The sequence below is a fragment of the Platichthys flesus genome, chromosome 14, assembly GCF_949316205.1.
Source record: "Platichthys flesus chromosome 14, fPlaFle2.1, whole genome shotgun sequence".
NCBI lineage: Eukaryota > Metazoa > Chordata > Actinopteri > Pleuronectiformes > Pleuronectidae > Platichthys > Platichthys flesus.
The window spans coordinates 18,780,033-18,795,859 of NC_084958.1; the positions used below are offsets into that span (position 1 = coordinate 18,780,033).

Genomic DNA, 15,827 nt, shown 5'->3' on the forward strand with positions numbered 1-15,827 from the left:
CTCCACCAGGGCCCAACAATCCACTTAAGTTCATGTGATATCTAGGTCGAGAATATTAGAAATCAGTTCTCTAAATATGCCTGATCTTTTCCCCCATTGTGCTCGATGGATTATTGCTTGTGAAAAATGCAAGCAATATCTCAAAAGAGAGTGAAAATAAAATCCTAGCTCTGGTGCCTGGATCCAAACCCCCACTGCCTCACCCACATCTTCCCACCACGTGTATTCCTGCTAACGAACAAACTTACTGTAACCTCCATGGCAGAAGTAAAGAAAAACAAGTCATGTCCATAAATAATTAACCCTGCAAGCTTGTCGTATGAGTATGATGTTATTGTTGTTATTATTATTATTATATTTTACTATTATTATTATTATATATACTGTTGCTGCTATTATTACTATATACTGCTATTATTATATTGGTATAATTACTTTCATATATAAATATATATTATATACTATATGTACTATTTTTTATATACTGTAACAATAACATTACCATCATATCATCAGTACTTAACATCATCTGCCACTGCACCTTATCTACCCATTTATCTTCTGTCTTTATTGTTTCTACCGCAATATTTTATATTTTATATTTTATTTTATTTTATTTTATTTTATTTTATTTTATTTTATTTTATTTTATTTTATTTTATTTTATTTTATTCAAATTTACCGGCTGCTATGACGACTTAATTTCCCTTCGGGGATGAATAAAGTAATCTATCTATCTATCTATCTATATATGTTAATGGAATATTAACCAGTTCCAAATGCTACTTCAAGTTGCGTGCAGTGGAGGAAAACAACTCATCTCTGGTAGGATAATGTCCCAGGAAAGTCAAAGTCCCAACAACTGTGGTCATGTGGATATTCAAAACAAGGTTACACCTATGCAGTGGACTTCTTCATTTGCATTCCACTTTGATTGCTGTTTATCATTCATTTTACTTCCAGAGATAGTAGTTCTTCATTGTTGCAAATCAAGCTGAAAGATAATAAATACATAAAGAATTCTTCTGATCAACATTTAATGCCAAGCAGATTTTCTGGTGCAAAGTAATAAACGCAGGGAGAGAAATAACCCCGGAGAAAAGTTTAGTACTATTTCAAAAGAGCAGAACAGTGAGGCTGCAATAAACACGTTTAACTAGATTCTCTCTTTCTTCTCTGTGACTACACACAAGTTCGTGCTTGGTTGAGCTCCACTCCTTGGTGTGATAAAGTAAACCTTGCACCACAATACATCTGAGCTTCCTTGTTCAGAGCCGAGGCATGCTGTCTGAGAACAAACCACACCTTTCAGGGCAGAAGCTTTTTCTGATGGTAGTTTCACTGAAGCTTGATCAAGCATATTGCAAATCTTCAGGACGGAACAGGCGCTGGATTTAATATCACCTGACTTCATTCACAAAGGTAATAAACCCAAATGGAACAGATGCGTGTATTGTGTGTTTTCTTCATACAGGCGCTCGTTTTGCTGGGTTTTGTCAGAGTCGTGCAGATAATAATGATGAATGAATACTGGTTACATTAGCTGTACTATGTTTGCTCAGTTCTCTCTGTAAAAACTGTACCTTAACAGGTTGAAATCTGACACTTGTTTGCTCAGTGTTCATTTCTTGTTGAGTCCTGGCAGCTCTAACTGCTTCTGGGAACAGCTCGTTGATAGAAGAAAAGCAGCAGCAGAGGTGGAGCTCGTCCTCAGGTGAGGTGCAGTGTGACTGTAGCAACAATCTTTAAGAAGAAGTTAGAGAGAAAAACAGAAAACCAACATCTTTGTGTGAATCATTGTTGAAGCTTCACTTCTGCGTTTAAAGACAGAGGAAGAACAATTTAGTTATTAATGCAACAGACACAATTTGGTGAAAAATCTAAATTACAATAATAATAATAATAATAATACCAAAACAATGTCATTGCTGCCGGGGGACTTGCTTCACACTGAACCAGAGAGACAGTTGAAGACAGAGGCTGTGTGTTTATTTGTGTACTCATCTTGGGATTTAAAGATGTTTAAATAATGTAACCCGAGGTTGCAGCACAGATCAAAAACAAGCAGAATGATGTCAGTTTGATATGAGACAGAAATATTTGACCGTTATAAGAGCTTGTCAAAAAACTTTCACTTCCTGTTGAAACTCTTCTTCCAAGAACTCTGTTTTGCATTTTTCACTTCTTCTTTGTGGACTAACTAAAGAAACATATAACAAAAAAATCTGTCCAACATCACAACAAACAGCCTCAATGAAAATTGTAATCATTAGGGTGAATCAAACTATAAAACTGTCTCAACAAAAACTAAACTTTACAACTGTCACGGAGGCTGCATTAGTTTGAGTGAGCTTCACCTAATAAACTGCGTATAGACTGTGCTCCAACCTCGGGTTACATTATTTAAATATATTCAAATCTCAAGATGAGTACACAACTACACACACAGCCTCTGTCTTTAACTGTCTCTTTGGTTCAGTGTGAAGCAAGTCCCCTGGCAGCAATGACATTGTTTTGGTATTATTATTATTGTAATTTAGATTTTTCACCAAATTGTGTCTGTTGCTTTAATAACTAAATTTTTCTTCCTCCGTCTTTAAACCCAGGAGTGAAGCTTCAACAATGATTCACACAAAGACCACTTTTTTTTATAACAATCATATTTTCACTGCCCTTTGTCCTGAAGACATTTTGAACATTTCCATTTCTAGAAAACATCCTGAATTAATGGGAAATGTGCTCCCCTGGACGGAAGCAGTGGCTGGTGTTTCCTCTTTGCTTTCTGTTTTGTTTCCTGTTTATTACAATGTATTAGAACTTTCCTTTTTAACTAATGAAGGTTGCAATATGAGCGTTGATGCTGGGTGTGTAACCCTCTGCAGAGCTTTAAATTAAAGACTCAAAGACAACTCCGGTCTGAGAAACTCTTAATTTCACATCTCCAGATAAATGTCCACTCAAACAGTCAAGCAACAATGTGTTATTTCAGTTTATGGTTGAAAGTCACAGATAAATAGTTGCATGCTTTTTTCCCTGTGATTCAGATATACCATCCCCCAGCAGCAGCAGAGTGTCTATGATGGTCGACAGTCACCAGTGCACATCTGGTTAAAACCTTCACCCACACGACACAGCATGAACATCTCCATCCTCTCCGTCCTGCTCGGACTGGGAGGGAAATGTCTGCTCAACTGGGCCCTGGTGTTTCTCCAGAGGAGCCACATCTGCAGGAGCTTTGTGGGAGTTTTCAGCGTGTCCCTGTCTGTCGTGGACACAGCCGTGACCCTCATCTTCGCCGCCATTCACATCCACACTGATGGCACCTTCTTCCTCTTGTACTGGCAGCTGACGAGATACCACACGTGTTTGCTGGTTCAAATCCTGGGACAGGTCTACAGCCTCCTGCAGTGGCCTGTTGTGCTGGTGGCCGGTTTGGACCATTTCTGCACCGTTTCTCTGCCAGCGGCCTTCTCTGGGGTGAAAGGGATCATCCACCCACTTGTGACCGTCCTCCTGTGGAGCCTCACTGTTCTCTACGTCTTCCTGCTGTCTGACTTCGATCCTGTCCTGGAGGACGTGTCTCTCCACCAAATTAACCAGTGCTGGGTTTTCCACACCACTCAGATCCTGCAGGTTGTCACGCTGCTCTTCTTGACTCTGGCCTGCTCTGTGCTTCATGCTGTTTTCAGCTCTACATTATTAGAAAACCCTCCTGAGAAGAACCAAATTACAAACCAGAGCAGAACTCACCCCAGGAGAAGCATTGCTTGCCAGGTCCTGAGTATATTTCTGAGCACATGGGCCCCTATGCTGATCTTCCTGGCCGTGCTCCTCCTGCTACCCGTGGAAATACCCTCATACCTGGGTCTGAACGTTGCCTGGCTCTGCTTCCTCAACAGCTTTCTGATCACACTGGTTCTGTGTGTAGCCTGTCCAGCCCCGCGGCTCGCACAGGGCTTGGCAGCCGTTCCCGCTGACAGCTTCTGTGAGTGGAGGATTAAATTTAACTTGGCTGCAGAGGACAGAACATGAGGGCACTCGGTAATTTAATGTAGGACACTAGTTAGAAGAAATGAAATTAGATGATGGAACCTGAATGTGAGAAACTATGTTGTTTGTGGAGAAGGAGTCATGTGATGCTGTCAGTCAGTCCAACACTTATAGACTCAAATGTCTCAACCACTATTGCAGGGATTTCTATCAAATCTTAAGAGAATTAATGAGATATGGATTTCGGGACCAAAGGAAAATTCCCATTACAACATATTGCTTATATGTTGACAACATAATGACATTTTATTGAACCTATATTTATTTACAAATAGAAAAATTAGGATGTCTTACTATCAGTTGCTGTTTGCTTTGTACCATTGAATGGAGCGACACTGTCCCTGCATCACTTTGTTACTGAAGACGTTTTCAGGATGTGGTGATTCTCAAGTAGTTTCAGACCGTGTGTTTAATTTCCTAATTTGTAAGCAGGTTTTTTTTTTTTGCATAGGCATCGGAGATAATGATATTGTCAGAATGTGTTAATCACTCTGTTGCTGCACGTAACTGGATTTAACATAAACCTCAATGTTATAAACAGTTCAGGATGATTTTTTGATATTTTTTGATATGTATGCATGTTTTAATTTGTAAAGCTTTTTAATGAAATAAATTGAATTTGTTGATCAACTAATCATCTCTGCGCATGTTTATGTTGTTCATGTGGAGCCCGAGGAGTGAACAAGCACGTTCCATAGACAACTATCGGCATCACAAGCTGGTGAAGAAGGCAAAGGACAACACAGGTTCGACACTACAGAACTTTACTTGAATTTGATCCAAGTTCATTGTCTATACAGGGCATATTTACAAGATCTGAAATCAGGGAAGGGCAAAAACGGAAAAAAACAAACACTAGATACAACTGAGGTATTAGCTAAAGCATTTACAGGTATGTCATTTAATAGTAAGTATCAATGATGATAAACAGTTAGAGATGCAGTGTCTTCTGCTTAAAAAACATCTTTTTATATCACAACATGAGGTAGGAGAACAGTGTCTCGATTCATGCAAGAACAAAAGTCTCATCACACTGTAGTATTGGCAACGTATGCAATGGTCATACACGGACACTGCGATTCATTTTTAAGAACAGCATCGAGGGGGGAAGAGGGATCTTATTTAGCAAAGCCATAAATATTTTTTTTTAATATCTATAACAGGATGTGTGGACATGAAATCATAATATTCTTCGTAGCCAGTGATCTGTGCGACCAATCAACAACGCGGCCCTGCACTTCAGACTCCTCCCACAGCGGCACAGAATAACTACTGGCTGAAAATTAAACACCCAACTACAAAGCAAACCACCTACAACAGTTCAACCGTGGATCTGTTCACCAGTGTTTGTATTAAAATATGTTTTTGTGGTAAAGCCTGGCTCTGTCTTCCTCCTTTTTTACTTGGTTGGGCAAAAATTCACACCTGTAAAAATTCTGTACAAAGCTGAATCCAAGTTCTCTTAACACTGCAAAATGCAAAAAGGCCCAGGACGCCATGTTACAGGAGACTCTCTCTCTCTCTCCATGCTTACTTAGTCCTTTTCTCATTACAGAGCACAATTAGAGAAAGATAAACATCGCCCCCTTGTGTATAAAATGCTAATTACACAGAAAGAAAAACTACATATTAGGTATTTGCAAACGTGATGAACTCAAATGATTCTTTTTTTTTTTTTTTCATTGTTCTGCAGAAGAGGTAATTAAGTCAAAAAGAAAAAAACTAATACTGATCATCTTTACAGACGAGGATATATGATCTCAAATCAGAAAAAAAATAACACATCCAGAGCTACAGGAGCAAGTTTCTCTCTTTCCCTTTCAAAGCTGCCGTGTTTCAGTCAGACGTGGGAGCTCATCTCTCACTCTCAAACGCACACACAAGCGCGCACACACACACACACACAGTGTAATATTTCCGAATTAGGCTACATTACTTGTTTTTCATAATCTGACTCTGACTTTATATTAGCCTCTGGAATCAATAATGACAAAACTTGCACATATTCAATGTTCATGCATATGAGCCATCTCAATATTTTGTGTCTAACATTGGGGGATTTTTTTTTTTTCACAATAAACTGATTGATAGAGAGGCCTAGTGACACTAAACATAAGGGGAAGCAAACATGCAAAAAAAATAAAAACATTAGAATTTTCTTTTCTTTTCCCAAAAAATGATTTTTCGTAAACAAATAGTTTGAATTTAGCTCAGGGGGCAGTTTTTTTGACAAAGAGGATAAAAAAGCTTGTTACATTACAAGTTCAAAAGTCCGTCAAAGGTGAAATCCACAACAAACAAATGCATCAGTTTTCAGCAAAGGGGGAACGTGTGTAACAAAGTATCATTTTTCCTATTAAGCCTTTGTCCTGCGTCATGTCTCAGTAAACCATGCGTGTCTCTCCCCCACATCCACCCGATCAAAGTCAATTCAGTTATCTGCAAAGATCACTTTTTTAAAAAAGAAAGCAAAAACATTTAGGCCGTCTGGAGCCTAAGTTCTGGTCCAATTTATATATAACCTTTTGAAGATTATTCTTATAAGAACAGTTAATATATTAATGACTACAGTATTTACAAAGTGAATATAAATCTTTAGTTAATACGTTAAATATTTTCTTTCATAATTTCAATAAAGGTTTAAATGGAACAACAGTAGAGTGTACATCTGTGGCATGGGTTTCGATTTAACTGGCTTGCACCTGCACCTGCACTTGTGACCATCAACAAACCACAACTGCACCCGGCCCAGTCTTTAAGATCTGTTATTGTAAAGGGAAGCTGTGTAAGAAAATCTGCATTGAACAGGATGGGGCACAGTGGAATGTCTATCAATTTGCATTTAGAGCAGATGCATAAAAAAGCTCAGAGTTTAGCCGAGGCTGATCCCCTTCTCTTTTTAAACAATTATTTACACACACACACACACACACACACACACACACACACACACACACACACACACACACACACACACACACACACACACACACACACACACACACACACACACACACACACACACACACACACACACACACACACACACACACACACACACACACACACACACACACACACACACACACACACACACACACTCGCTTACAGGGATTTCCTCAGTGGCAATAAAAAGCGCTTTTGCCTGGCAACTGACACAATAAAAGTCCTCTCTTCCTCTGGCTGGATGTCTGCTCGCTCCCCTGGGCTTCTACAAAACACTGCACACCCCCAGCTGATCTGGCACTGGAGACGGATGGACGGGTAGGTGAGAGTGAGTGAGGGATGGCGGTTCAGTGGGAGAGGAGGGAAGTCGCGTTGAGAGATGGGGGATCCTGTACAGTCTCACCCGAGGTTGGGCAGAGGCCCCCAGACAACAACAGCTGCCCCCATTCTGGCGGCACAGAACAAAAAAAAACGGGCTCCCTCTGTACCCCTGGCGTCCGGGCCACCCAGCCTGCCGAGGGGGAGAGCGCACCAGTCCCCCCCGAGCGCTCCCCTCAAGCCTCCCCTCCCTTCCCGGTGCTGTTTGTTCAGCCAGGCAGATTAACGTGAAGCAGGGCCCAAACCATCCTGGACTAACTGCTTTCACCTGCGACCCACATTCTGACAAACAGGGTGGGGATAAAACCGTCTGCTAACAATGAAGTCCAATGATTGAAAAACCAGAGGAAGCCCAGGGAACAGGGGCACGCTGGAGCTTTGATCATCTGCTGGGAACGCTGGGACCATTGTTTCGCCTGAATGCCTGCACTGCCCTAACACACTTGAGTGTGCACGCATGTGGGGATGTCGTATGTATTATTGTAGCACAGCGCAGCTACTGCACATGTGAGACTTTGCCTTTCTTCTGTCTTATAAAAGCTTCGGCGGCTCACCCTGCCCCCGTGTCCAGACGCATTCCTTTCCCAGGAGACTCTGGAGGAGGAGAGCACATTAAGTGCATAACACCGCTCGTGAGCTTGTTCATGCCAAGCCTGAAAAGAGCACAGTGTTTCCTGTCTAGGCCAAAGTGGGTGAAAACCACAGTGTTGAGGAGTGTCCCAGCAGAGGGCAATGGCTCCAGCACACAGCGATGGAAGGTGTGAGGTCTCTAGTGAGTGGGGAGCTGTGGGGGGGGTGTTAGAGGAGACACTGGGCAGCTGGTGGCTCAACCGACAGACTGTTTGGTCTACAACAGGAGAGTCCAGGTGCTGCCAAGCTGAGTGAAGAGGAAGTTGGTCTGAGTGTGGGGCAGCTGGGGCCCAGGCCAGACAGTCTGAGCGCTTTTTACCTCGTGGGCATCACTCTCAAAACACTCATTTCAAGTTCAGTGTCACTACTGGCATATTTTTATTACAACATCTGCTTAATGTCTTTTTGTGTACAGTAAAGGTTTTTCTCCTCAATATAGATTTGATATTTTAACACGTTATATTTTTCTTTCTTTGTTTTTTAAGGACCCCAAAAAAACGTTTTTGAAATGTCCATGCAGTTTCCTGCATTCGCTGGTACTTGAGCATCCGGGCTGAAGGTACAGAAACACGGAGAGGAGGCACACGTCCAGGCGCCATTTTGTGTCCGTGGGCACCGGCTGCTGTGCCAGGTAGTATCAGTGAGTTGACACGTCCGTGGGGAGCTGGGTCGAGCATCCGTGTCTGAGCTGAAGTCTGAAAACTCAAAGTCACTGGCTCCGGAATCCAGAGCAAGCGAGAGGGGAAGGGATGAGGAGGGTGACAATGTGAGGATGGAACAAATATAGTGATGGTTGAGTTGGTCTCGACGTGACCCAACTCCTGTCTGTGAAGCAGCGGTTTGTTCAGTAAAAACTATAAATTAAATCATACATGCCCAAAAATCTTTAAATACTGTTTTAAGAGAAGAGAGGAAGCAAAAGAAAGAATAATAAAAAAAAAAAACACCATAAAACTTTTTCTTTTAAGTGATGTTAAATTACAAAAACAAAAGTCAGTCCTACACTGAAATAATAAGGGAGGAGAATGAGATGCACAACTTAAAAAACAGCCTGAGGAGATGTGAAGCTCCGTTCTGCTTCAGGCTGATTTGTTTGTGTCTGTAGAGTTTGTGGGTGATGGCGAAGAGGAATGAGGGAGGGAAGGAGGCGCCCGGAGGGGTGGCAGTTAGTTTTGGCCAGACGCTGGGGCCTCCGAGATGGAGGAAGAAGAGGAGGAGGGCGGGGAGTGGGCGCTAGGGGGTCCGGTGGAAGGGGTGAGAGGAGGAGAGGGGCTGCCTCCCACAGTGCCAGACCGGGCCATCTGCTGCCTGAGTTGGGCGATCGTGCGCTCCAGCTTCTCCCGAGCCTCCCGCTCCCGGCGCAGCTCCTCCTGCAGCTCCAGGCGATCCGCCTCCGCCCGCTCCAGCCTCTGACGAAGCTCCGACAACTGAGGACACAGACAAGACGATGTTTTGACAAATAGTCTAGTACATTATCACGTATAGCAAGCAGGTCATGGTGTTTACTCTCACACATTAACAACAAATAAAATTGAGAACGTCCCACAGAATAAAACTCTTAATCTTAAATATGATGATGCATGATTGACATTCTTCTCAAACTATAACCCTTACTTTTAAAATTTGGTCTCTAAAATGTCAGGGAATTGTGAAAAAGTCAAACAAATTTCACAGATTACGAAGATATTTAGTTTAAAATCACTGAAGGAGACATGAAGCTCTGAATTCACCAAAAGCTGTAAATAAAAAGACTAGACTTTTATGACATTATAATAAAATGTTATATATTTGATTTTGAGCTTATTATAATAATCGACTAATTGTTGCAGTCTAAAACTATAAAACAACTCTCAAGTTTGTTCACAAAACAGAGCCCACACGACATCAGACGGAAAGGTGGTAGCTGCAAAAGTAGTTTGCTAGCGAGCTATCACAACAGACTGTGCAAAGTACAGCAGATAGGCTATCTACACGTGTCAAACTATATGTTGTGTGTCAAAATGCAGAGAAGTTAACCCTGAGGCCTCCTGCTCTTTCAGTCGTCAGTGGTCACTTTTTGATGGTCCGACATAAACTCTGACTTAACCTTGTTTACAGCAGCTCGCTGTGAAAGCCAACTTGCCCCACAAGTCATTGCCAGTTATTTTAATCTTCTTAAATTATATCAAGACTAGAAAATGATTTTCCCAACAGCGAAGACAATAGAATGCGTCTGAGGTGCCATGACACCAGTCACTTTGAAATATATTACATTACAAATGACTTGTTTAAGTTTTTAGTGAAACAGCTTGTTTCAGTCTCACGAAAAACACACGCACACCCCCCCACTCCTAACTGGCACCAAGCCTGGTGTTGAAGCCAAGGGGAGCGGGGCAAGAGGAGCCGGAGCTTCAATGGCAGACAGGAGAGGGATAGTGCAGCTCTGAGCTCAGGCCAACATAACATAATCTATCTCAAGATTAGGTCTAGTGGAAACCTAAACAAAGGCCTTGAATGTTCATATGTGTGTGTGTGTGTGTGTGTGTGTGTGTGTGTGTGTGTGTGTGTGTGTGTGTGTGTGTGTGTGTGTGTGTGTGTTTATGTGTGTATGTGCTTTTGACTCACACAGAGCATACATGCGCACAAAATGATTCAGTCAGGAAACACTTAATCACAGAAACAGCCTGTCCAAACCTTGAGTCTCAAAGTTTGGGTAGAAAACATTCTCTGCTGCTGTTAGAGGAAATATGTGGGAGATGGCTATGTGAGAATGTTTTTTGGCCCCTATCTGGTGGGAATATTTTAAAGAGGGACAGGGAGTGCTGATATGCAGTTTTGGGAACGATCGAGGATCAAGGATTAAAAGGGCAAATTCCTATACGTTCACGGTGAAGATCTGAAGTGCATTAACTTAATTTAAAGGCTTTGTAAACAAGTAGAAATACACAGTGTGCTGCAGCTGCACTGATGCCCCTTTTCTTTGAATTTAATTCCAACTGAATCGTAGCACTGCACCATCTGAGATCAAGTGTTAAGTGATGCAAGTGTGTGTACTGCATCATTCAGACTGTTTCTGATGCCAGGATTGGTTCTCCTCTCAGCCCATACCTGTGTGGTGTAGTGGGCCTCTTGTTGGCGCTGTACCCCCATTTCGCAGGCGCAGGCCTGCTGTCGGAGCTGCTCCAGACGGGTCTCCAGCTCCAGCTGCTCCTGGCGGGCCTGGTTGAGCTGCCGCGCCTGCTCACTGTGCACCGCCTCCAGCTCGCTGCGAAGCTCCCGCTGCTCGGCGCTCAGCTCCCGTAACCTCGCTGCCTCGCCCCCGCGTACCGCCTCCAGCTCCTGAAGGCACAAAGACTAAGTCAAGGGAAATAATAACAATCATGTGATACTTCACTGACCTCGGTAGGGGAAACTGCTTTGCAGTTTGCCCCTCCACAGGGAGACATGTCATAATAGCCCAAGGGGCTTGAATAGAGGGGTTTCACATTCCATATGTCAAACTGAAATTTAACTTAAGTGTTTTAATAACAAAACAATGTTATAATTAGTGAAACCTTGTTTTTTAGATTAACTTTGGTTCTGACTTGTAGAACCATCTGGTACCTACATGAAGGGGTCGGTGGGAGGTGAACATCACCTCCACATCCACTTCAAGGACACTTTAAACAGGCGAGGACAGTTAGGTTCTAGTTTATCTTGGGCTCATTTATCTTGGTCGTTGTTCTTTCCAACCACCAACTCACCAATTCCAGCTGCAGCTGCTTGTGCAGGGTGGAGTTCAGCTTGTCCTGCTGCCTGCTGTACATCTGCATGATCTCCACAACAATCCTGTCCTTGTCGTCCTCCAGCCCCCCCACCACCACTGCAGCGCCGCTTGTGGCAGGGCCTGTGTCTTTAGCCACTACTTCCGATACCGCCGTCAACAACGACGCAGGAGGAGGAGGAGGATGAGGAGGAGGGGTGTGGGCGGGGGTGTGGGAGGCTTTCTTGCAGCTCGGGCTGCTTGTCTCCATGGAAACTGCCTGGGCCTGGCATTCCCGCTCGGTGGCCGAGGCAGCAGCGGCATGTTGGGATTTGGCCTCCTCGGCGCCAGCAGCCACAGGGGGCGACGCGTGAAGATCTGAGGAGGGAGGAAGAGGAGGATGGAGGAAGGAGTTATAAATATATAAAATAAGAAATACAAAAAGAATAGGAGGTGGTTAAAAGACGGAAGTGCGAGCCGAGCTGGCGCGCACTCCCGCCTACGTTTACTAACACCCTCGCACAACCTCACAGAAGCTCACACCTCTTTTTCAGCTTTAACACAAGCACAAGCACGGCAACAGCCGAAGAACCAACCACTCACCCACCAATTCTGTGTGTGTGTTTGCGCGTGTATATGTGTGTCCTCAGACACAGAGAGAGAAAAGAGAGGAATAAAGGGTCGTGTGTGGGAGCTGTGCTGTTCTGTATGGGCTCCTTCAAACTCTGACTTGTGTTCTCACTGTTGCCTTTAAGTTGCACATCACGAGTAACGGATCAAACGGGCCATGTCGCACTTCCAAACACAAAGACACGTGCACAGATGCTGCAGCGAGGCATGTGTCGGCCAGTGAGCTCACAGACAGAGAGAGAAGCAGAAATAGTGTCAGGGAGAGAGAGAGCACGAGAACAGTGGGTTGTTTACCAGAATAATGTATTCATACAGTATGTGTGTGTGACAGGAAACAGCATGCTCTGTACACAGCCTGTCTGGCACTGGAGAGGACACTCATTTACTGACTGAAGGTGGATTTCGTATGTGCATACACACACTCACAAATACAGACTCGCATACATGATCTGCAAAGCACACACACGCACGCGCATGATAGTAGAAGCAAACAAATAGCAGGAGTGAGTCATTTGGTTGTGGATCAAACGGAGAAAAAAACAGGAGGGGGGGGCACACAACAGAAAAAGTGAAAGGCACACAGATAGACTGGGAGAGGGATAAAGAGAAAGAGGAGGAGGAGGAGGAGGAGGAGGAGGATGATGATGATGACGAGGGGGAGGAGGAGGAGGAGGAGATGGGGGAAGTGACAGCAGACTGAGAGGGAGGTGGTGATCAAGGCAGCCAGAGAAGAAAGAAGCATTGGATGGATGGATGGAAGGATGGAAGAGGAAGATGAGATAGCAGCTAAGAAAAGAGAGAGAGAGAGAGAGAGAGAGAGAGAGAGACTGGCAGTCATACGTGGCGTAATAATGGCAGACGAACTCTACTGCTGTGATTCACCCTCTCTCTCTCTCTCTCTCTCTCTCCACACATACCTCTTATTGATGCAGCTTTAATATACACACTTTAATGTGCACATAAACACACACACACACACACACACACACACACACACACACACACACACACACACACACACACACACACACACACACACACACACACACACACACACACACACACACACACACACACACACACACACACACACACACACACACACACACACACACACACACACACACACAGTACAGAGAGGAGGTCGTTGCCTTTTCACCCCTCTTGCTCAATCGTGAGGTTTCCCTAGAGTCTTTATGTGAAGGTCAATGCATGATTATGTGTGTCGCTGCAGGCTGCAATGCTACGCGTGTGTGTGTGTGTGTGTGTGTGTGTGTGTGTGTGTGTGTGTGTTGGCGGTGGTTGTATGTTTACAGTAAGCACGTGTCAGCTCTTCCACTGTGCTAGATGTACATGATCTGCATGTCTCTTCTGGTCATGTTGCTGCGTGTGCATGCGTGATGTATTTATAGTCGACATGTGTCAGCCATGTTTGTGTGTATGTACAGTCAGAATGTACATTACAATACAAACACACACAGGGTTAAAATCCGTTGTCTCCACAGTGAAGGATGACCTCCCACACCCTGAATTTATATGTTATATCGTTTTAGTACTGTTACTATTTGAGCTCATTATTTTACGGTCATTCACATCGTTCATCATTTATTATTGAATTCATTCGTAAATTTTTGGTTTTCAAAAGAAACAACCCACATTTTGGGAAAACTTAACTCACACCTCCTTCCCTATATATATATATATATATATATATATATATTTATAAACTAGTTTTTCTTCTACGTTAGATTTAAAAAATATCCTCAATCACATTCATCGGGATGTTTTCACACAAAGATGATTTTACTTGTCATCTCATAAAAGGAAATCTAGCTACACAACCACTGTAGTTCCAAAGTCAATGATTTAATGGATAAATAGGGGGTAATTTTCCCGCCCTTTCACCTATTTTCCTGCTCTGCTGTTTTCAGTTTCTTACATGAATGGACATAATCGCACAGAGTTGGTTGTTGCTTTTACTTTCACCAGAACGTCAAGCAAGAAAGGGTTTGATGAATAGTGTTTTTCTATTTTAGAGCGTTGCTTTTGATTATAACATACAAATTTAAAGGTTTGGAAATGGGTCAGACGCCATCGCTCAGTGCTTTCGTCAGTGTTTCTTGACAACTCCATGTCAAGGAAGGCTGGAAATCAAAAAGCTAAAATCTAATGTTTTTTGATCACATGTTCTTTTGATATGGAGTCTGCGTTTGTATGGTCTAGTGTATATGTTTGGAATTGTGTATGGAAGGGGAATAATTGCCTTTCTGTGTGTGTATATGTTTAGTAGTGTGTGTATCAGGACTGACCCATGGGTGGCTCGTCGTGGCCCAGCACTCTGCGGCTGTAGTGGTGTTTCAACAGCGCTCCAAGCATCTCCTGGCTCATCTCCGCCTCATGCTGCAGAGACATGTTGGGAGCCACCATCTTATCATATGTGTACAGGTAGTAACTGGGAGAGAGAAGCAGATAGAGAAAAGACGTTTAAATACTGAACTGGTTTAACATGTAGATAAATCTTTTACAATTTTTACACAAGATACTGAACGTGCAATAGCACTGAAACGACAATTTTTTAAAAGACCTGGCTTCCCTTCATCACACAAAGGTGGGGTTAGCTGCTGATAACGTACGGACTGACACAAGCATGCGTTTTGTCTTAGTTTTTCTAGTCACGATGGGAGCATTGTCACCTTTCACATACTTCTCATGTTTGCAGTGAGACCATAAAATGTTACGAGGTATGGACTTTACAATGCTGATGTACATTAAGCAACAAATATGACTGCAATAACTCATCAGGAAAAACACGGAATCAGAGCAATAAAAGAGTTACGGCTGTGAAAGGTATAGCCTAAAGTAAGTGCAGAGTCTGAAGAAAAGAAATATGAATATTTCTTATCATGTGTTTACAGGGTATCAGCCCAAACACACCTTCAGCTTATCACACATGTCCAGGTAGTGGGTACAACTGAGAGAGAGATAGTGCCTGGAGATGCACTGAAGCCACTGAGCAAACACTATCTGTCCATTCCTAGCTGCATGGTGTGAAGGGAGGAGGAGGAGGAGAAAAGAAGAGAAGAAGAGAAGAAGAGAAGAGGAGAAGAAGAGAAGAAGCTTTGAACCCCTCCCCCAACAGCAGTCCCCCTCCAGACAGAGCTGAGGCTGGAGCTGTGAACTAGGTTAAGCATGACAGCTCAGTGGGGAAAAACTACAGCACTACCAACCAACCAAGCCAGCCTGGCTCCCTCTGCTCTGGATGGAAATAAGCGCTGCCTGTTCGCCTGAATGACGATCTGAAACTCATTCACATGAAACGCCAAAGATGTGATTGAATAATGTAAGCATGGCTCCTATTTGACATGTGTGGTGCTAATGGATGTTGGTACAAATAGGACGTTAAGTGCTGTGGATGTCTAGCAAGACGTTTCATTATTACTAAAGCTGTGCAGATACACATGCTCCAACTCGT

General features: G+C 43.2%; 2 protein-coding genes across 4 annotated transcripts in view; one reads left to right on the forward strand and one right to left on the reverse strand.

Moving 5' to 3' along the window:
- The first annotated feature begins 1,240 nt into the window (after window positions 1–1,240).
- On the forward strand, window positions 1,241–4,685 carry gpr160 (G protein-coupled receptor 160). Of its 3 annotated transcripts, none has more exons than XM_062405319.1 (3): window positions 1,241–1,422; window positions 1,619–1,714; window positions 3,045–4,685. In XM_062405319.1, exon 3 carries the CDS (start codon window positions 3,136–3,138, stop codon window positions 4,030–4,032), a length of 897 nt encoding a protein of 298 aa, XP_062261303.1. In that variant the 5' UTR covers window positions 1,241–1,422; window positions 1,619–1,714; window positions 3,045–3,135; the 3' UTR covers window positions 4,033–4,685. The 3 variants fall into 3 exon arrangements, with proteins under 3 accessions (XP_062261303.1, XP_062261304.1, XP_062261302.1); XM_062405320.1 differs by having other exon boundaries at window positions 1,637–1,714; XM_062405318.1 differs by having other exon boundaries at window positions 1,241–1,714.
- A 112-nt stretch (window positions 4,686–4,797) lies between these two features.
- Window positions 4,798–15,827, reverse strand: part of skila (SKI-like proto-oncogene a) — a 33,731-nt gene continuing 22,701 nt past the window's right edge. Inside the window, exons 5-8 of the mRNA XM_062405321.1 lie at window positions 14,665–14,807; window positions 11,727–12,103; window positions 11,092–11,322; window positions 4,798–9,431 (exon numbers count right to left, since the gene is read on the reverse strand). Of these exons, the coding sequence (XP_062261305.1) occupies window positions 9,171–9,431; window positions 11,092–11,322; window positions 11,727–12,103; window positions 14,665–14,807 (1,012 nt within the window). The 3' untranslated portion in view covers window positions 4,798–9,170. The remainder of the gene's footprint in view (window positions 9,432–11,091; window positions 11,323–11,726; window positions 12,104–14,664; window positions 14,808–15,827) is intronic.